This window comes from Schistocerca gregaria, chromosome 4, assembly GCF_023897955.1.
Source record: "Schistocerca gregaria isolate iqSchGreg1 chromosome 4, iqSchGreg1.2, whole genome shotgun sequence".
In the NCBI taxonomy this organism is placed as follows: Eukaryota; Metazoa; Arthropoda; class Insecta; order Orthoptera; family Acrididae; genus Schistocerca; species Schistocerca gregaria.
Genome location: NC_064923.1, coordinates 338,441,654 through 338,464,405, shown reverse-complemented (window position 1 = coordinate 338,464,405; position 22,752 = coordinate 338,441,654). Strand labels below are relative to the sequence as shown.

The 22,752-nt window shown below is 37.0% G+C and overlaps 1 protein-coding gene across 2 annotated transcripts in view; it reads left to right on the top strand.

The window, feature by feature from the left end:
- Positions 1-22,752, top strand: part of LOC126267370 (serine/threonine-protein kinase N) — a 308,585-nt gene that overhangs the window by 226,379 nt on the left and 59,454 nt on the right. For both annotated transcript variants that reach the window (XM_049972549.1, XM_049972550.1), the window contains exon 9: positions 22,077-22,242. In XM_049972549.1, coding sequence (XP_049828506.1) covers positions 22,077-22,242 — 166 coding nt within the window. The remainder of the gene's footprint in view (positions 1-22,076; positions 22,243-22,752) is intronic.

The window sequence follows — 22,752 nt, the reverse complement described above, 5'->3', positions numbered from 1 at the left end:
ATAAGTTACGGTTATGACTTATCGTAGAAGATAGGTTATGAAAAGGCAATCCTACGTTTCTAGCATTTGTGGACTTTAGAAAAAGAGTCTGACAATGTTCACTGGAGTGCTCTCTCTCAAATTTTGAAGATGGTAGGTGTAAAATGCAGTTAGTGAAAGGCTATTTATAGTTTGTACAGAAACCAGGTGGCAGTTATATGAGTCGAGGGGCATGAAAGGGAAGCAGTGATTGAGAAGGGAGTGAGACAGCGTTGTAGCGTATCCCCAATATTATTCAATCTGTACGAGGTTTGCCGACAACATTGTCATGCTTCCAGAGACAGCAAATGATCTGAAAGAGCAGCTTAACGGAATGGACAGTGTCTTGAAAGGATGATATAAGAGGAACGTCAACAAAAATAAAATGAGGTTCGTGGAATGGAGTTGAATTAAATCAGGTGATGATGAGGAAATTGGATTAGGAAATGTGACACACAAAGTAGTAGAAGAGTTTTGCTATTTGGCGAGCAATGTAACTGATGAGGGTTGAAGTGCAGAGGATATAAAATGTCAACTGGCTATTGAAAAGAAAGAATTTCCCAAGAAGAGAAATTTGTTCACATTGGGTATAGATTTAAGTGTCAGGGAGTCTTTCCTGAAAACATTTGTATGGGGTGTAGTCTTGTATGGAAGTGAAACATGGACAATAAACAGTATAGACAAGAGGAGAATAGAAATGTGGTGCTATAGAAGAAATACTGAAGATCAGATGGGCAGATCACATAACTAATGAGGAGGTACTGAATAGAATTGGGGAGAAGAGGTATTTGTGGCACATCTTAACTACTATAAGAAGGGATTGGTTGGTAGGACATGTTCTGAAGTATCAATGGATCACCAATTTAGTATTGGAGGGAAGCGTGCAGGGTAAAAATTATTGAGAGAGACCAAGAGATGAATACACTAATCAGATTCAGAAGGATGTAGGTTGTGGTAGTTATTCGGAGATGGAGAGGCTTTTACAGGATAGAGTAGCATGGAGAGCTGCATCATCCCAGTCTCTGGACTGAAGACCACAGCAACAGCAACAGTTAATAAGTTACAGGAACATTTTGTGCATGAATCAGTAATCCAGATTGGCTGTACAGGCAAAATAATGTAGACATTCAAACGAGTTTAAACTCAAATGAAGTTGATAGTTACACAGTTATTTGTCACATGAATAAAAAACTCAAGTTATTGTACTGCAGCAAGTATAGAGACACTGTTACAGCTATTACAAGTTCACAGGCTATTAAATACCCCACAAAACATACATAATAGTCTTTGAAATAGCTGTATGCACCCATAGGAAGCGGAATTATGATGCTGAAAATGAGACTCTGGTAAATCTAGAAGGCAGCAAAATAATTCAGTTTCCTACCTTGTAAATACTAAGATGTTCCAACACAGTTCAAATTTGCTGCAAAAGTGAGAGTAGAGTATTTGAGAGACAGAATGTGTAGTCCAGACTAAATTTTGTCTATGATAAATAGTGTTTTTCTGCTCAAATTTTCGACCCCCACATCAGAATACATAACTCTTTTTGCATGTTTAGACAAGCGTAAATGACTGAGACTCAATGCTAATAAGATAGCACTGAAATTTTTCAGAAGCTGAGTCCTTCCAACAGAAGGTGTGGAGGAAGTACAACCTACCGTTAGATAATTTATCATTCCCTAATGAGTTTACTTTCGGTGCTGAATTCTGTTCACTTGAAGAAGGGTGCACATAGCGTAAAGTGACAAAAAGATCTGTTGATTTGAGTATCTCATTATGTGCCTCTTTGGTTAAAGTAGAGCTCTGATTGACGCAGTCAGCATAAAAAAAAAATGAAAAAAAAATCCAGAAAATGTAACTGTCTATTTAATTTTCTGCATCTGTGCAGCTTGGTATCTAGGCATATACGGTCCTGTAAAATGGTAGGTTCTTGGCAGCATCTGGCTGGGCTGCCTAAGCTCTCACCATGCAGTTAACTAATTTTTGAGTCTTGAAGACCAACGTTTGTGGCTGTCAGTGATCTCTCTCTCTCTCTCTCTCTCTCTCTCTCTCACACACACACACACACACACACACACACACACACACACACACACACACACGAAAAAGCAATGTTACGCTGGTAATGTGAATGACTGAAAGCAGTCAGAAACTAAAGCTGTTATTTTCCAAGGGAATGCTGCAATACTTTAAGGTTAAATGATGGTGGCATCCTTTTGGGTAAAATACTCTCATCAAAAAAAGTTTTGCATCACTTCGGTTCCAATAGTTTCGGAACCTGTACAGAAAACTGGAATAGACATCAACATAAACATAATTTCCGCTGTTTTTATTGCTCATGAAAACCACACATTGCATGTTGTACTACCATACAGTGAGACCTTCAGAGGTGGTGGTCCATACTGCTGTACACACCGGTACCTCTAATACCCAGTAGCACGTCCTCTTGCATTGACGCATGCCTGTGTTTGTCATGGTACACTATCCACAAGTTCATCAGAACACTGTTGGTCCAGATTGTCCCACTCCTCAATGGCGATTCAGTGTAGATCCCTCAGAGTGGTTGGTGGGTCACGTCGTCTGTAAACGGCACTTTTCAATCTATACCAGGGAAGTTTGGTAGAGTTCATGTGTGGAGAACATGCTGGCCACTCTAGCCCTGAAGGAAGTCATTCACAAGATGTGCACAATGGGGGGGGCGAATTGTTGTCCATGAAGATGAATGCCTCGCCAATATGCTGCCAATATGGTTGCACAATCAGTCTGGGGGGATGGCATTTACATATTGTACAGCCATTAAGGCGCCTTCCATGAAGGCATGAGAGATAGTTAAGAGTTTCAAAGAGAGCATTAAGCGATGGCTGACTGAAACAGGAGTAAGTACAGCAATAGAAGATACAAAGGATAGCCTTGAAAGATGAAATAGGTAGACAGTAGAGGATCAAATACACAAAAATATAAAATGAGTAGAAATCTTTTTAGTGCATGCTACATTGAATCTAATTAACTGATATAAAAATGAGGCAGATGAGGCGTGCAAAAGAAATACAGACATCTAAAAGTGGAGGTTGATGTGAAGTGCAAAATGGCAAACCAGGATTGCCTTAACAAGAAACATGGATAATTAGGGGAAATATAGATGCTGCTCTTACAAAAATTAGGAGGACATTTCAAAATAAAAGAGAAGCAGCTGTGTCAATATCAAGAGCTCGGAAGGCATGCTGGTACTGAGCAAAGAAGGGAAAGCTAAAAGATGGAAGGAGTATGTAGAAGGGGTGTACAAGGTAAATGAACTTGAAGGTGATATTATAGAAATGGAAGAGGAAGTAGCTGAAGATGAATTGCCAGGTATGATCCTGCGAGAATAATTTGACAGAACTCTAAAGACATATGTTGAAACAAGGCTTCTGGAATGGATTACATTCCCTTGCAACTGCTGAATCCTTTAGGGGGCCAATTGTGACAAAATTAGTCCATGTGACACAAGGTATACAAGACAGGTGAAATATGTTCAGACTTCAAGAAGAATGTAATAATTCCAATTCTAAACAAAACAGGTGTGAATATTACTGAACAGATAGTTTAATAAGTAATGCTTGCAAAATACTGACACATATTATTTACACGAGAATGGAGAAACAAAAGCTGAACTCAGGGAAGACCAAATTGTGTTTAGAGGAATGTAGCAACATGCAAGGTGATACTGACCCCAAGGATTGTCTTAGAAGATGGGTTAAAGAAAGGCAAACCTATATTTGTAGCAGTTATAGAATTGGGAAAGCTTTTAACAGTGTTGACTGGAATGCAGTCTTTGAAATTCTGAAGATAGCAGGGATAAAATACAAGGATCAAAAGATTGTTTACAACTTGTACAGAAACCAAACTACATCTATAAGCACTGAACAACATCAAAGGGAAACTGTAATTGAGAATGGAGTGAGACAGGTTTGTAACCTACCCCCAATGTTGTCCAATCTATATATTAAGCAAGCCACAAACTAAAAAATTAACAGGAGGTGTGAAGATCTCCAAAGAACTGTCATCATTATGACTGCTGAATAGTAGTCTAGTGTACTGCTTAGTGATCAAAATTACTTATAGTGCATAATTTGGTGTGGTAACTTACTTACATAGTGCCAATAGGACACACACATATGTTGTGGTTGTCCTTTTTTCACCAGAAAAAAATGTTCAGTTCTGTTATTACCTCACTTAATGGGTTGACAATGTAGGGAAAGATAGATTGCTACTTACCATAAAGAAGATGCTTCAAGTTACAGGCAGGCATGATTAAAAGACAGTAACATATAGTCGGAGGTGCTGGAGTTGGCAGTCGTGTATGCGTGAGATGTGTTTGCTTGTGTTTGTGTGAATGTTGCATGTATGTGTCTCTTTACTGACAAAAGCTGTGGCCAAAAGCTGTATGTGACTGTATTTTTTGTGCCTGCCTGTAACTTAATGCATCTTCTTTACGGTAAGTAGCAGTCTATCTTTTCCTATATTGTTGATATTCCTACCTGGAGTTTCCATTGTTTGATTCACTTAAATAGGTTGAATATTTTATATTGGCACAGATACTTACCACATGAACATGAACTTCTATTGTATGTTAAACAAGTGTTTTTGGGAACATGAATCACTTATTCGACGTAATCAAACGTGATGTGTATAGCTAATTTATAACATGCTTATATCATGAATTACAGAAAAAGGAGTGTGTGAGGGGCAGAATAATTTAACTTTATTTTAGTAATTATAAACTATCAAAGCAATGAAGCTTCTGATTACATTACATCTTATTTTATTTAACTTAGTGTATGTAGATTTTGAGTCTCAAAATATTAATTAAATTAAGATCATTATCTTGAATTCAGGAATGTTTCTAAGAAAAATGATCATCATGTTGCATAGAGAAATTATTGTCATTCATGAGTCATTTTTAGTGCAACTGTTTATTCTTCAAAAGAGTATGATCTAGTTAATATATGTATTTTGAAGAAGTTGTTAGTTATCTGAACACAAGAACAATTTGCCTCACTATGAACACTAGCCCGTATTTCAGCTATTGCTGCAATCATATGCACTTCCATCTGGGCATAAGTGATGTCTTTGAGAAGAATTTTTCCATCATGTGAAAGTTTTGCTACTTTATTTTATTTTTAAGGTGTTCTGTTATTAATTTTGAAGCCTATGTTGGTCCCTTCTTGAAGAACTGTTTGAAAATGCAAGTAAACTTGAAATTTATATCAGGACAGTAATTGCAAGCACCATTTTTACTGAACCGCATGTGACAGCTGTAACTCATCAACAAGTGCCAAGAATGTGCAGTTGATGGCAGACATTATATTTGACTCCAGCTTCTATAGAAATTGGTACAGATCATGAGATGAGTATAACTATGTGAACACAGTGTTGAAATGTGTTGTAATCTATCTTCTGTGGTAACACATTTGACCATTAGGAAGTCGAGTTGCTGAGGCTTGTGTTGATAGGTCACCCTTGCAGTTCCCATTTCAAGTATGCATGTGGCTGCTTGTCTTGCATGCGAATGTGCGTATGCGCTTATGCACACGCGCGCGCGCGCGCACACACACACACACACACACACACACACACACACACACACACACACACACTGAAGATGCCATTCATTAGAAGCATGGGATTTATCTGCTTATTACAAATGCGAAATAACACGTATTGCTGCATCTGTTTGACATCATTAATTATGAGAGATACAGTTTTTTTTTTTTTTTACACACATTTTGGCTCTTTACTGTCAAGCTTGATTTTCACTATGTGGAAGATAATGTTGAACGTAAGGCCTTTTTAAATATCACAGCAAATTATTTTTCCAGAATTGATCCTTCATTACGTTGTGGCGTGAGACACTAGTGATCAGTTTCTGATATACTGTTCTTCCAAACATTCGTTTTTCTATTTTAAGTGTGGTTTCTATTACTTTACTATTATTATTTGTTACATTATTATTATTATTATTATTTGTATTATTGTTGTAGAGGGAACACTGTATTAGATAATGGCAAAATGTTTTAACTTCATTATTATACAGATGAAAATACTGGTTGTCAGACGTAAATGAGATATGGAATTTTAAAAAAGAAGAAGAAAAGATGAAGGTGTGAGCAAATGAGAAGTACATAAAAAAGAAGTAGTTATTTAAAGTTGTGTTTCTGGGTCTGAATTTTGTTATTTTTATTGTACGCACAATATTTTGATGACCAAACCAGCCATCATTTTCAGGTGCCACAAGTTTTGCTGACATGTGCTTGCTGTGTGGGCTCCAATCACAATGTGAGCTATTGTTGGTCTTGCACCATTGTTTATAGCTGAGTACGATACCCAATGATGCCACTGTGCCCTTTGATGCTCTTTTGTTTTGCAGAGTGCACGCTTATATTCCATGAAATGCAGATTCTCCCATCCAGCATTTCTCAGATCTGGTGGATATGATGGCCAATGACATCTTAATAAATTGAATAAAATCAATTAGTGGGTATTGGTAACTGAACTCGACTATAAATAATCATGAAGGGGCAGCAGTTGCTCACAGGCTTGTTGGAGTCCAAGCAGCAAGTACACTTAACAGCAAAACTCACAGCACCTGAAGATGATGGCTGGTTTATTCATAGAAGTATTGTACATCAAATGGAAACAACAACTCGACAGATCTCCTTAAGGCATGCCATATACCATGTTGAGAAAACTTGAAAGTAATTACTCCTTAACTTTTAAACTTTTGTTCTCGCTTGGAGCAGTGAAGTTGTTTTACAGTCTGATCCTACACAGTCTCCCTCTCCCTCTCCCTTCCTGATCCTTCCATAATACTGCCAGAAGTTCAATTGTACTTGTAAAACTACCTCACTGCTCTACATCAGAATGAAAGCTCTTTATTACGTACTGTCCCTCATTCAACATTCTGTCTTAATGTTTACTTCTGTTGGGTAACAGTCCCCATAATTGAGAACTTTTAGTGTAATTTGTGATTTTGATCATTAGTTTTTTTTCTTTTGTTTGTTTCACTATCTTCCATAGCAGACTGTTAAACCATGGATATTGAAGACAGTTTTGACTGCAGTGAAGGTGGGTAAAAAAAGTACAAAAGAAAAACCGTGGCATGTTGACATTTCCCAAAAGTCTTGAGAGTTGACATGTTATGTAACCCATACCAGTATTTAGCTCAAGTTTTGATTTATCATCATGTGGTATTGGGCTAACACCTATTGTTTGTATTTCCCGTTAACCTTTCAGTTTCACAACCAGTTTCATGTTTTAACTTGTGCACTTGTTAGGTAAAAAGAAAGGGCACTTCAGCAACAGATTGTAGGGACTTATATTTCTTCTTAGATTTGGCCTGTGGTGTCATCTGTTTAATTTGTATTTGTAAAATTGATATACTGATATACATATTTGATCTAACTACTAGTTGAGCACTATGATGTACCCTAGAATGTGTTATGAATACAACTGCCAATCTTTCTGCTTCTCTTTTCAATTTTATTATTGAAGGTCTTGTTGTTATCCTGTAAGTCTTGTTTATGCTGACTGTAAAATAAAATCACACACACGTTAGTTATTTGCATGCACCGTGAAACAGAATGAACAAACTGATTAGTCATCACCATTGTTTTGTAATGTTTATGATTCAGTTGTTCCTGGTCTTAGGAGTGTCAAACAAAAATTTAGGTGAGGAAGCATTTGTTTTCCTGCAGGGAGTATGTTTGTATTCTGTTTAGATTATGATTGCTTTCAGAAATATTGATCCAGTATTCAAATAGTTAATCGGGCAAATGTGGATACTTGATCATAGAAGGTACAGACTTTTTCTCATTCAATACGAAACTGCAATGTCAGAATAATTAGAAGACTGAGAACTTTCATCAAAACATTTAAAATTAAATGCTAATTTTATACAGTGGGTGCGAGTTGCAACTATCACATTTGGAAAGATTCTTCTTTCATTTTGAAAGATGGTGAAAACTAAACAATACAAGGAAACTTAAATACACTGTTATTTATGAATAATATATATGTTGCAATTTCCTTCTTTCAAAGTAACAACAGTTGTGACATACCATGAAAGCTCTTAGTGCTTTATTGATCGTCATTGTTAGAGAGGTAGTGAAAACAAAGTTGTTCCTGGTATTGATGAGGTCACCCCAACACTAATTCATATTGGATAAGATTGAGGAAAGAAATCAGGCGTTTGCCTTTCAAAGAAAGCATTCCAACAATCAACCCTGTGGCAATCATTGAAATAAATTAATTGACAAGATGGGAATTGAATTTGTATGCAGTAAGTCTATAATTAATTGTATTTTTGCCCAAAATAGATTAATTTCAAGAGCTGTTAGTTACAGCCCACTTGCACTTCTGATAATTTGTTCTTGATTCTGACACATTTTACATTCATTGACCTCTGTGTAAAATGATGCCTTAAATTCCTTGTCTTCTTTTGTTTCTGTTGACCTCTATTTTGGATTTAATTGTGCTGCTCATTGTATACTTATTTAATATGTGAAATTTGTGGATCTGTATGGGCTGTTAAGAAATAAAAATATTGATGATAGGAACTTCTCTTGCCCCCCACACTTTTTGGTCTTTCTTCCCATTGGTTGATAAGGAACTCTCTCCTTCCCACATCCTTTTCTGTATTTCTTAAAATTTCACTGTCAACTGACAACTGTTACTTCAGGAAACTGAATGTTAGTTTCTACTCCGTAGTTACTTAAAATTCAGTTGCACCATGCTGCATGTTTCCTGGTTCAAGATACGGAGTGTGTCTTCTTTCCACCAAATCTTCCTTTTGGATTTTGTCATTTTCTGTCTGCTCTTTCTACAGAGTTAGTAAATATCTTAAAAATACCAAAAAGTAGAAACCTTTGTGACTAACTTTTTATTTCTGTTTTTGTATGCCCTGCTTGAATTCTTCATGCTAGCAGTTGCTAAGTACACTCTCTTCTCCTGTCTCATACAGTGTTAAAATCATATTCCAGTGAAACTCATCTTCTGTTCTTCAGAGTGCCCATAGGGGAAAAAAAGGCCATGGTTAGAGTTCACAATACCATAGCTCACTTAATATCGCAGGGAGACTGTTCTCAAAGCTTTTTGTGTATTCAAGTGCATCAAGTCATTGGCACCAAGAGAAAGAGCACAAGAAAGCTTGGGATGAAGATACCACATGAGACACACATTGAAAAGGAGGAGAAGAAAATCTACTCCATGCCATTATACCAAAACATTTTCCTGTTATTACTGTTATTATTAATTTCCATTTCATTAAAAATATGATGTCTAGTGCATAAGTACGGGAAAAAAGCTGATAAACAAGGAGACTGTGAATTTTAAGTGAGAATTTAGAGGTCTGTATAATGCTTGTGTTCAAATCCCTCCCCCTTTTTGTGCCTCGAAACAGTGTTTAGCTACTCTTTAATGTAGCAGACTATAATGACATATGCTATCTTGCAATATCATATGTTTCTTCACAACGCCTATAAATTATGGATTTTTGATTGCATGCACTTTTAAAGTGCAGTGGGATGATGTATTCTTAAAGTTTGTGGAATCAAGTTGTTCAGTTACTGTAAGTGTTGTTCAACCTCCACTGTGCATGTTAGACTAAAATTCGTTGTTTGTTATAACAGATTGCTGTCTGATATTATGAAAAAAAGTTGTCAGTGTGGTGTTAGGCTTGTAGCAGCTGTTTTAATGATAGTGTTGTGAGCGTCTTCCCAGTTTAGTCTTTAGTTCAGGTTATAGTATACATTCAGTTGGAATTTTTCACGTTTATGTAGAGCAATGCATGAAGGATCAAGTTTTTTTTGTTATTCCACGACATGAAGTAATAAGGAAATTATAAAAGAATTGTCTTCCTTCCTGTTGTAGCTAGATGATAGCCGGAAGTATGAGAAGTGCTGTAAGACCATTGATCAGTTATATTCTTGCTTGTCAGTAAGTGCTGTAGGAATCAGAAGTACTTTGAGTGTTCAGTTCTCAGTGCAATGGTTCTCAGCTGAGACCCATTGTAACAAAATATAATATGATGCACCAGTTGATGTAAGCTCTAATTCTGTATCAAAAAAGGTAACACAAAGTAAATAGTTTTTGGTGGAAGGAATGAATTTTGTTGGGGAATTATTAAAAGTTTTCCATGTGATTCACTTACTGAATTTGTGTCCATTTCAATGTACTGTATCAGGGTACCTTATTTGGAGAGAATAACGGAAGGGAAATGAATAAATAATATGAGAAATTTCCCTTTTTTCAATGGATGTACAGGGTGTCTCACAAAAGACACTTGGGAGGAGTCCGCGGCTCTTGTAGCACGGCCACCGGCTGCCACCACCACTTACAATCTGCGCCAACTGAGCCTGACATGCAGACACTAATCTGCCAGTAGTCGGCTTCGTGTCCTTCCCCTAAATTAAGCATAAACAGTGTTGCCATCTGATTTACTTAAGCTTATCTTTATTGACAATAGGTGTTCAAAATGATATCCCTCTGTGGCAAGAGTTGCTTGACATCTCCTGAACACAATAGTGAACACTCAACCAATTTTAGCTGCCGAAATCTGTGAAAGGAGTATCTGAACCATCTTCCAACTCCTTGAGCATGTGGGGATTGGTTGCATACACCTTCTCTTTTAACATTCCCCAAAGATAAAAATCACAAGGCTTTAGATCTGGAGAACAAGGAGGCCAGTCAACTATAATCAAAAACACTTTGTATTGCTGTCTCTCAAATATTGGGGATGTTTGGTCATGCGTTGCCCTACATGAAAAGCTGTATATTGTTCACATGCCTGTTAGAATGTATTGTTTCGTGGAAAAAGATTGCTCCAGTAATTCTTCTTGCACTAATTGCACACCATGCTCCTGTTTTCACATCATGCAGAAGTTGTTGATGTAATGTGTTGGGTTTTTGGAGCTCCAATATCAATTGTTCTGAGAATTTATGTATCCAAATGCAGCTTGTCTTCATCAGAAGAAAAAAAAAAAAAATCTTCTGAGAATTAACTTCCCCAGTCTGCACAGACTGTAACAGCCAGTTGCAATAACAATGTCAAGCAACAGTTCCTCAGTTGATACACTACTATTATTTTATATGGTTGCAATTTCATTTTGCGCACAGGTCTATGAGCAGATGCTCTTGACATGCCAGTCTGAAGTGCCAAATGGCACAGACATTTATTCGGGCTTCTTCCCAAGGCCTTCTCTATCTCGTGTAATTTCTTTTCATTTGAAACACTAGGTTCTCTGTACCTTCATTTGTGTAATGCAGATTCGGTCTCTCAAAAAATTTTCACTACTATGCTTATCTTTGAATCATTGGGCACACACACACACACACACACACACACACACACACACAGGGAAATTTTCATATGAATTTAAACAAACATTCTACATACAGTTATTATTATTATTATTTTTAATTTTATTTATTTATTTTTGCACAGTTCAACACAGGAAACATTTGTTGATCCATCGTGTATGCCCTTCTGAATAGAAACTTGACAGGAAACTCAAAACAAAACACCTGAACACTCAGCGGTATATGGGCAAGGAAAGCTTCGGACTCGGCATAGTTGCAATAATGACATTTAACAGAAATACACTCCTGGAAATTGAAATACGAACACCGTGAATTCATTGTCCCAGGAAGGGGAAACTTTATTGACACATTCCTGGGGTCAGATACATCACATGATCACACTGACAGAACCACAGGCACATAGACACAGGCAACAGAGCATTCACAATGTCGGCACTAGTACAGTGTATATCCACCTTTCACAGCAATGCAGGCTGCTATTCTCCCATGGACACGATCGTAGAGATGCTGGATGTAGTCCTGTGGAACGGCTTGCCATGCCATTTCCACCTGGCGCCTCAGTTGGACCAGCGTTCGTGCTGGACGTGCAGACCGCGTGTGACGACGCTTCATCCAGTCCCAAACATGCTCAATGGGGGACAGATCCGGAGATCTTGCTGGCCAGGGTAGTTGACTTACACCTTCTAGAGCACGTTGGGTGGCACGGGATACATGCGGACGTGCATTGTCCTGTTGGAACAGCAAGTTCCCTTGCCGGTCTAGGAATGGTAGAACGATAGGTTCGATGACGGTTTGGATGTACCGTGCACTATTCAGTGTCCCCTCGACTATCACCAGAGGTGTACGGCCAGTGTAGGAGATCACTCCCCACACCATGATGCCGGGTGTTGGCCCTGTGTGCCTCGGTCGTATGCAGTCCTGATTGTGGCGCTCACCTGCACGGCGCCAAACACGCATACGACCATCATTGGCACCAAGGCAGAAGCGACTCTCATCGCTGAAGACGACACATCTCCATTCGTCCCTCCATTCACGCCTGTCGCGACAGCACTGGAGGCGGGCTGCACGATGTTGGGGCGTGAGCAGAAGACGGCCTAACGGTGTGCGGGACCGTAGCCCAGCTTCATGGAGACGGTTGCGAATGGTCCTCGCCGATACCCCAGGAGCAACAGTGTCCCTAATTTGCTGGGAAGTGGCGGTGCGGTCCCCTACGGCACTGCGTAGGATCCTACGGTCTTGGCGTGCATCCGTGTGTCGCTGCGGTCCGGTCCCCCGGAGCAAGTATGGTGGGTCTGACACACCGGTGTCAATGTGTTCTTTTTTCCATTTCCAGGAGTGTATTTGATGCCATTCAACTTGACAAAAAAACTCAAAGGAAAACACTAGTACACTCGGTCGCACAGTATAGGGGACACGCACAAAGTATTGGTGTCCGAGAACTACATGTAGCGACAACGGACAGATGCAGCAGCAGCAGTAGGCAAGCGTCTTTCGTAAGACATCCTTTATAAGGATAATTTGCTTCCTTGTGAAAATGTGCTGCGGTATTATCTGCTATGAAGCATAGCATTTGTTTTTCTACGATGCATCCATGAATGATGAAATGTAAATTCGGAAAATTTAACTGTCCAGTAATTTGCAGGATACAGATATAGACATTGTGTCAAATCAGGCATTAAATAACCATATTTCCGTAACACAAGCTGTTGTAAGAACACGAATTGTAGATTGTTTCAGTCATTCAAGACTTTTTTTTCCAAAAATATAGAATTTGTATCTGTATACAAATGTGGAGTTTGAGGTTTTTACATTGCTACTTATTCTATAAAGTGCAGATGGATGATGACAGAAAATATTGCAAGTATCGTGTATGTTGCTTTTCTCCGTGGGATGTCATTGGATAATATAACAAAAATTCAGGCAAATTGGTACCTTTTCTAAGGTACTAATACGCATAGTGGAAAATCTCTTTTAAGTCCAACCACATCTCTGAGAAATTTTTGTTTTATGTTCTGGATCTTTACTTCACTCTTTCTTTGCTATTCTGTTGCCATACTATTTTACTTCTTGCTGCCACTCTACCACATGCACCCTCTATTGGTTTTCTATTTGGTGTATATCCTTTAGGCTGTTGGCATGTGTATTGTATCCTTTTGGTCCTTCCCCTTGATACTTCATCTTTTTTTACTTTATTATTAGAATTCTTCACTGAAAAATGCTTCCTTTGTCCATATATGGTTGCTATAGCACCTTGCTCATGGTTCGTGAAGTTTCATTCTTAATTATCCTCTGTTGTTTACTGTCATTGTTGTTGCTGTTATCTTTTCATTTTTAGAACACATTCCTGAAACAGCCAATTGATAATGTTGTTTAAATTTTAATTCAATATACAAAAAATGTTCACCTCACATATGCAAATTGTCATGTACTACTATTTTGTTACCTGATTTGAATGAGCATCTAATGTTCATTTACCATAGATCTTATTACATTTTCATTATTTAACGTAGTAATGCAACTGTGTGGCTAGTGGTGCATGGATTGCCAGGTGACTGTTAACTGTGTAAATAGTGGGTTAGTTGAGAAGATGTATTTAAAACGTTACACACTTGCCACTTGTTTTGTTTCATCTTCTGTCTTGTCAGTGTAACTTAAGTTTTGACACTTACTGAAAACATCAGGTTGCACCCCGTTCTCCCCCCCCCCCCCCCCCCCCCCCCAAAAAAAAAATTGATAACCATAGTCTGTAGAAATAGTGAAGAATAGTGATCTAAACCCACTTCTTACCAATGAAAATTTCCATGGAAACTATGACAGTATTTAAAGAGTACCATACACATGGTTTTCAAACATGGATATTGATGTGATATTAATAAATCAAATGTAAATTTCAAATTTATTCTTACAGCATTGCAGAAAGGAAAAAAAATTTAAAAAATCCAGGATGGACTAATACAGACTCTGAAACACCCCCCCCCCCCCTCCCAGCATGGATGAAATCCAAAATATCATTAAAGAGATGGAGAATGATAAGGCTACCAGGGAAGATACAGTAACAGCTGAAATGTCGAAAATGGAAGTTGCTAGAACAGTCAATGAGCTACATGGAGTGTCTCAAAAAAGACTATGAAGCAGAAACTATACCAGAAGAGTGGAGAGCAGCATTAATTTACTTGGTCCACAAAAAAGGAGATAAAACCAGGCCCAACAACTATAGAAGTGTTTCCCTCTGGTCAGTGACTCGCAAAATTTTATCGAAAGCATTACAAAACAGGCTGTCAACTGGATCAGCAATTGGGAGAGTACCAAGGAGGGTTTAGAAAAGAATACTCTGGAATTTATAATCAGGTATAGAAGAACGATATCAAAAAAGCCTTTATGTAACATTAAAAAAAAAAAAAAGTGGTTTGATAGTAGGAAAACATTCAGCACCTTAAAAATCTGAAACTGACAACAAATCAGTGGCAATCATAAAAGACATATTGACAAATACAGAATGCAAAATAAAATTTTGATGTTAAACCTCCAAGGCTTTTGAAGTCAAAACTGGAGTAAGACAAAGAGATGGATTGTCCCCACTGCTGTTCAATCGTGTACTAGAAAAGATAATAAGGTAATTGGGGAAAGAGAAAAGGAGAAGATGGAACTTTAAAAATCATGTGGGAAGAAAGGTGATAATATTGGTCGAGATTGTTTAGCTTTTGCTGATGATCTTGCTGTCTTAGGTGAATCTGTAGAAGATGCAGTAGTACATAAAGAAGATGCAGTAACGCAGATGAATCTTCTACAAGAGACAGCTTCAAAAGCCAGCAAATGTATGTTTTTTTTTGGGGAGGGGGGGGGGGGGGGGGGCATGGAAAGATACCTAAGTGAAATAATACAGCCAAATGCTTTGGACAAGCTAACTTAAGAAGGACAGGGAAAATGAAGGTCACTTTTCAATTAACAAAAGACATGTTTAACAAGAAATCTAGTTTCATAAATGCAAAACTCCTGCACCACAACACTGTCATTTAATCCCTCCTGCACTACAACACTGTAATTAAATCCAAATTTCTTTACACTTCAGAGTGTCTTTCATTAAATACAGCTAAAAAGTTAGGTGAAATAGAAAAGAAGAAAAGCAAAATACTCAAACTCCTGGGACCAAAATATGAGAATGGAAAGTGTAATAAAGAAATTCATGAAAAAATAGAACCATTATCAGACAGGGTGAGGAAGAGAAGAGTTGTATTCTGTGGACATCTAAAATTGATAGATGAGAAGAGGATAACATAAAGAATTTTTTTAACTTTTTTTGACAGAAACCCAAAAACATCAGTGATATGGATCAAAAAAGTAAAAGCAGATCTGAGAGAAACAAAATAACAGAGGAAGAAATAGTAAAAAGATAGGTGGTCAGAGCAAAAGTAAAAGGTTTCAAGCACTTCCAAGAGAACACAAAGAAAAAAAGGAGAACAAAAGATGATGTAAGTTATTTCATGTGATTCTTAGCAGGCCAAACCACTGTTAAAACATATACCTAAAGGTGGTAAAGAAGAGAATTGATCACACACAATCTCAGAGCTTGGAAAGTGCACCTATTTCAGAATGGTTAGAGATCATAGTCAGAAATGTGATTACTGATTGAATTAGTACTCACTGCTGCGAAGTTTCCTCTTTGGCTGAAGCATTACCATCCAAACAGGTTGAATCCAACCACTGAGTTGTGACTGAGCCTTTCTTTGCCATATCCTTTGTACCTCCTGGTAGTAGTCCAGCCAAGTACAGTGGAGGTCTATGAATTTTGATAAAAATTAGAAACATATTTGCAGATTTTTAAGTCAGTAGTGAAATTCAATTTCAGTGCATACTCCATTGGAAATGAAAGTGGTATCAAGAAACGTGTAATGACCAGTTTGAGCTAATTAAGCCATCTTTAAGTTATAATTACCATAAGTTCTGATGATTTGTTGATGCCAGTAGTAACAACTAATTCCTCCATATTACAGATAGGAAGATGACTTAATTTGCTTGAAAATGGTATTACAACATAAATATGTGGCCTAGTTGGTGTTTTTTTCCTAAAATTATAAAATAAGATCAGTGTTTTCTCATGGACACACAGTAAAACCTTTATGTACTGCAATATTGATAAAAATATAAACCTAGTTTGCTTCTTCTACTTTAAATTATATAATGCAAGATAAATCGAGAAAGAAATGCAGATGATAGAAACAGGGATTGAAAATCTGTCTTTTGCTTCCTAATGCTTCCAAATGGCCTTGATGTTTATTTGCTTTTGACTGTCCAGGTACTTTCATGTTCTCCTTCTTTTGTTTTATATTGATATTTCTTTCTCATCCTTCTGCATGTACTTTCAGTCTAATATAGGGTGACACAGAAAAATGGGAACATTTCCACAATCCAATAAAACTAGAACTGATGAAGGAAAGAAATTGCATTCATAGTAATTGAAACCTTACAGCTTTGCCCTTTACAAAACATTGATGGCATTTATCATTTTTAAAAAATTACGTCCTTTAGATGGATTCTTTCAGTATGAATACATTCGTGAAATCCGCTGTTGAGATTCCTCACTGACCGCTGCAACATCTCAGCTTCCCGAATTCTCCGTTTTAACTCATCCAGGGTTCGTGGTCGAGTCGCGTAGACTTTGCTCTTGATGTAGCCCCACAAGAAAAAATCACAAACGGATAAATATGGTGATCTAGGGGACCAGGGCAAGTTACTGAATCATGAGATCACACAGTTGGCAAACAAATCTCACACATATGCAATTTATTACCATGCAGTGTGTGATGTCGTTCTGTCCTGTTGAAACCAGGCATCTTGAACATTTGGTAAGTTGTCAATGCAGGTGTAACAAAAGTTTGTAACATCTCCACTTAACGATTGGCATTGACAGCTATTGTGATTCCATGTTCATTTGCAAAAAAATACGGTCCAATAATCCCATGTGATTGAACAGCACACTAGCATATAAAGGGCACTCAGGAACATCATTAGGATTAGTGTTTACCCGTTAACAGTAGTTCTGTTTGTTCTCATAACCTATGAGATGAAAATGTGCCTCATCTGACATTCGTAACTTGTTTAGAAATTCATCGTCATTGTTTATTTTTGTTATCATTTGTTGACAGAATCCTAATTGTAACCAATATTCATTATCCTTAAATTGTTTCACCATCTTTAGTTTGAACAGATGAAATTTTAAATCAAGATGAAAAATTCTGTGAACACATTCACAGGACATTCCAACCACTGTTGCTTGATTATGAATTGAACGCCGTGGGCTCCGTAAGACAGACTCCCGTACAACATCAGTGTTTGCCGGAGAATGCACATTTCTTGGTTGTCCTGTTGCTTTCTTCTTGAGGGCAGATCCAGTCTCTTCAAAGTTATTAATCCAACATTTAATAGTTTGTTTCCAGGGAACGGCGTCATGATATCCTAAATTATAAAAACGTTGAAACTCCGGCTGTGCCGCTACCAAACTATCATTGTTTTTATAAAACATTTTTATGGCTAACACACACTGTTGTCAGTTCCACTGATCCATGATTACTGAAATGGGGGACTGTTGACCAGGAAACTGTCATGAACCCGCAGAGCTACCACCTGCCCATGGTTCCCACTAATTTCAAACAGTCCCATTATTCTGTGTCACCCTTTATATAAAATGTTGTATTATTATTATTATTATTATTATTATTATTTTATTTGGGTGGAAGAGAAGTTCAAGTACTCTTGAAACCACCCTTATTCATCAGTCTTCTTCAACTTTTTCAGTAAAATTGATAATCCACAGATTGTGGAGCTTGCATTTGAATTTCTATCATCATTTAACAAAAAATATTAACTCTGCTTCAAACCAAGAAATCTCAAATAAGTCCTGATGTTGGTTTTCCAAGACTTCCTCAGTTCTGTCTGACAATGGCCATTCTTCGCTTTTACACCATTGATGACAACAGCTACAACAACAACAGCGATGATGATAAAATATTATACTCTTTTAAATTTTCTCATTATTGCCACTGTTAATTCCATTATGGAAACCATTATTTTAAACACTTGGTCTTAGATTTTCTCCTCTCTCTCTCTCTCTCTCTCTCTCTCTCTCTCTCTCTCTCTCTCTCTCTCTCTCTCTCTGTGTGTGTGTGTGTGTGTGTGTGTGTGTGTGTTTTATCAATTCACTTTTATTCTCATAGTCAATAAGGTGTAGCATGATTTGCAGGAAAGTGAGTGCCCTTTCTGCTATACACCTTAAAAATATTCGTGCATCAAATGGAACATACTAAACCTGTAAGGTGCTACTTAGTGTCACTCATGTAAACTATGCTGATGTTGACAGGTGTTGTTGGTGTCTTAGGAGATATAATTGCTGTTTACTTTATTACTGTCACTGCCAATACTTTGTTTTAAGTAATTAAGTTGTCTAAGAACCGATTGCGCATATACGAGGGGGTACCCAAAAAATCTGGAATTATTTTTTAAAAGCTATATATTTTCAGACTGTTTGCAAAACAACCTTATCTCCTTCAAAATACTCTCCATTACAACTAATACATTTGTCCACTGTTCGAGACACTTGTTGTTGTCATCTTTAGAAATGGCTGACAGCTCCTTGATTTCTTGAATGTTGTCAAATTGGTGTCCTTTCAAAGCCCTTTTTCATGTGTGGAAATAAGGGAAAGTTGCACACAGCCAGATCAGGTGAGTAAGGTGCATGGGGCAGTGGAATCGTGCTATTTTTAGCCAAAATCTGTCTAACAGACATGGCTGTTTGTTGGAAGAACCATTCTCCTGTCTGCCATAAATCAGACCTTTTTTGACGTACACCAAGCTTCAATATAACCCATTAATCTCTGACAGTTGATCAGTTGTCTGTCAACGGTCTGTGAGCACAAGCTCTAGAAATTTTTAAATAATTTCTTTAATTTGGACAGTTGATGGACGTCCAGAATGAGGTTTGTCATCAATCGACATGTCGCCATTTTTAAACTGAGCAAACCACTCGTATACTTGAGTTTTTCCCTTGGTAAGTTGTTTTAAACATCAAAACAGTTTCAACAATATTTTTACCCAGTAGAAAACAAAATTTCACAGTTACATGTTGTTTGAGTAAACTTGTCATCATAAAAAAAAGAAACAATACACAATTAGTGGCAGACATACATACTACACAAGTTCCATCTACAGCAGCGTTATCTTTTTTAATTTTTTTTAAATTCTTCCCCTCCCCCCCCCCTCCCCCCTCGTATGGTGGGGTTAGCAGTAATTTTAAATATTTTAAATTATTTCATCTTAATCTTAATAAGAGAGAACAGTTCTGTTTTTACCTAGCCTTATGAAACAAAATACTTTTTGTGAAAGGAAATTAATTATTATAACACTCCGCAAAGATGAGTTACCATTATTGTTATGATAAGCAGTGTCTCATAATATTTTGTCCCAAATTTAAATATTTATAATGTATTTATCATAAATCCATTTTCACCACCAACATCACAATGATTTTCCCCTAGAAACTGGAGCAAGACTTATTCTTATCACAACTCCAAAAATAAGTACCGCATAAAAAATCCACAAATGTGTCATTGGTGTATATAATAGAACTCCAGTTATTAGTCTACTTCTCAGTAGCTCAGAAATATTTCAGCTAACCTTTATGAGTATTTTTCTTTTTAATAATAATTTAAGGTATTTTTTGTCATTTTTCCATCAAAACTTAAATAATTGCTACTTTTTTGTGAAACTCAACAGCTAACCTAGAAGTTCCTTTTTTCAAAATTTGGTGCATCCTTTCCAACATTGAGTGTTCACCTTTCAAACTGTTGAAATAATATATTGTCCAGTGAATCACACATTTATCAGTTTTTTTACATCTTGTAAACCCCCATTCTAATTATATTGCCAATACAAATAATGTGATGAAGTTCTAAAATTTTAAGTTAGTTAATTTCAAGTGTTTCTGATAGTCAATGAAACACATTTGTGATATAAATGTTTTATAACAGGTAATGCTACATTTTTAATTGATACTTAACCAGTATTCTGCTTGATTTCTTAGAGATTTTTAGGCATCTATAGGCCACAGTTTGAGCATAGTAACTTCTTCTAAAAATAATCACTCAGACTCCACTTTAAATTTCTTTTCATTGTTGATTCACCAAATAACTTCAGAACATGTTATTATTTCTGGAGAATATGACTTCCACCTTCACAGTGTTGTGAAAAATTTTGCAATGCCACATGATTGAAAGTGAACTAACTTGGGGCACATTACACTGTGTTGGTCTGCATTATACTAATTTGGTGGGGTTAGCTGCAAAGTATAAACTGGTGTGTGGCACACAGAAGCACTTATAAGAAAACAAGTGACACTAGCTTTTGAGCTCTGGCTCTTTTTACTGGAAAAAATATACACATTTACACACACATTCACCAGAACGTACACATCTGTGGTGGTGGCGAGACTCACCATTGCCTCAGGTGTATGTGGGGAGGGGGGGGGGGGGGGGGGGGGGAAGGCGTGTTCACATGCACACTTGTGCAAGAGCTTGAAAGTTAGAGTTAACTGTTTTCTGTTATATATTTATGTCCTCTTGCAACATCCATCTACAGGTAATGGATCATGCATATGATAGATAAAATTGAACTGGATTGAGTTGTATACTAAACTGGTGTATTATGTACTACAAAACCACAATCGTGATCTGTTTGTTACATTGAGCTTGTTCTTAATACATTTCATATTTGTAAATAATTGGCTGTCTTGTCAACTCATCATATTGCATTTAAAGGTATGCACATATATACACACAGCATCTGCAACATGTGGTTCAACAGTTTTTAAATGATTAGGGTGATCTATTTAAGCAACTTAATATACTGTTCATTTGATGTTTTCGAAATTGAGTCAGACAAGTGAGACAGTCATCATATCACTGACCCAGCCCCTTCCTCCACAGCACAACATCAGTACGTGACCAGCACACAGTCGGTTGTCTTAACTCATTCTATATCTTGCCAAATATACTCCTACTATCTTTCATTGTATATTGTGTTCATATTTTTTATAATATTCAGTTAGCACCACAGGGCCCTCTCCTATGTATTTAAGAACTCATTTTATTAGTTTTTCCAGATTTTTTTGTTTATTTGCTAACTAATTTATCACTGTGCATTTCTCTCTCCTTCAGAGAGTCATTTAATTTATTTACAGATTGTTGAAGAATGCAACTAGCCACAGATATTTTTAAAACCTTTATTTTACTGCTGTGATCGGTCTGAGGCAATTGTGCATCACAGATAAAATAATGTGTACTTTATTTTTTATATCTGTTACCATCTGTTCGTTGTACCATTATGTCACTTCCTTTTATTTGTTGCCAGTATGTTTTTAATTAGGAATAAAATGTGATTGCATGTGACATGGTAGTTGTCTCTTGTTCATATTAGCCATTCAATTAATGCAGACAGCAGATGCTTTGTGTAGAGGAATTGCATCCTCACACTACATTGTGATCTTTGATGCATTCATTGTCTGGCCATCTTTATTATTTATTATGGATTTTGGAAACTATTTCTCTGAACACTTGATTGCATGGGCACTGATTGATTCTTAAAACTAGTTGCTTCCAAAATATGTATAAATGACAATATGACGTAATTGTAGTGCCATGCTTTCATGATTGCAGGTTTTCCATTGATCTGGATAAATCTCGAGAGCTCGAGATAGGGATTTATTGGCGTGATTGGCGTTCATTATGTGCTGTAAAATTTTTGCGGTTGGAAGATTTTGTTGATGACATTCGTCATGGAATGGCTTTGCAGTTGGAGCCACAAGGATTACTTTTTGCAGAGGTAAGTCAAATGACATTACATTACTTATTTTCTAGAGGAAATGAGTCCCAGTCATACAGACCACTAATAAAACTGAAAAGAATATTAAAAAGGAAGAGAGTGGGATATGCATAAGAATTTTTATTTGCGATTGCCCAGTTATGTTGTAATCTAGATATCATACAAATTGAAATTACTTAAAAATTGATCAAGGGGGTATTGAGAACAGTTATATGATTCTTCTGAAACATGCAAGTTGTTCTGCAATTAGTAGAAGCCTACTTTCATTTCAAGAATCAAATGTCTTCAATACGTATTGTTTCAGTCCCACTGCTGATATCTTCCTCAGGAGTCACTATTTATTAGTTAGCAGTTGAACATTATCGAAAACAGGTATTTTAAATACAAACATTTTAGGCTAGGCTTTATCATGACTGTTGCTGATCTTGAATGGAAGAACGTGATTACTGTTACCGATCAGTGTTGAATTTATTTCCTCAATGCATTTCTAAACACCATCATTGTTCACAA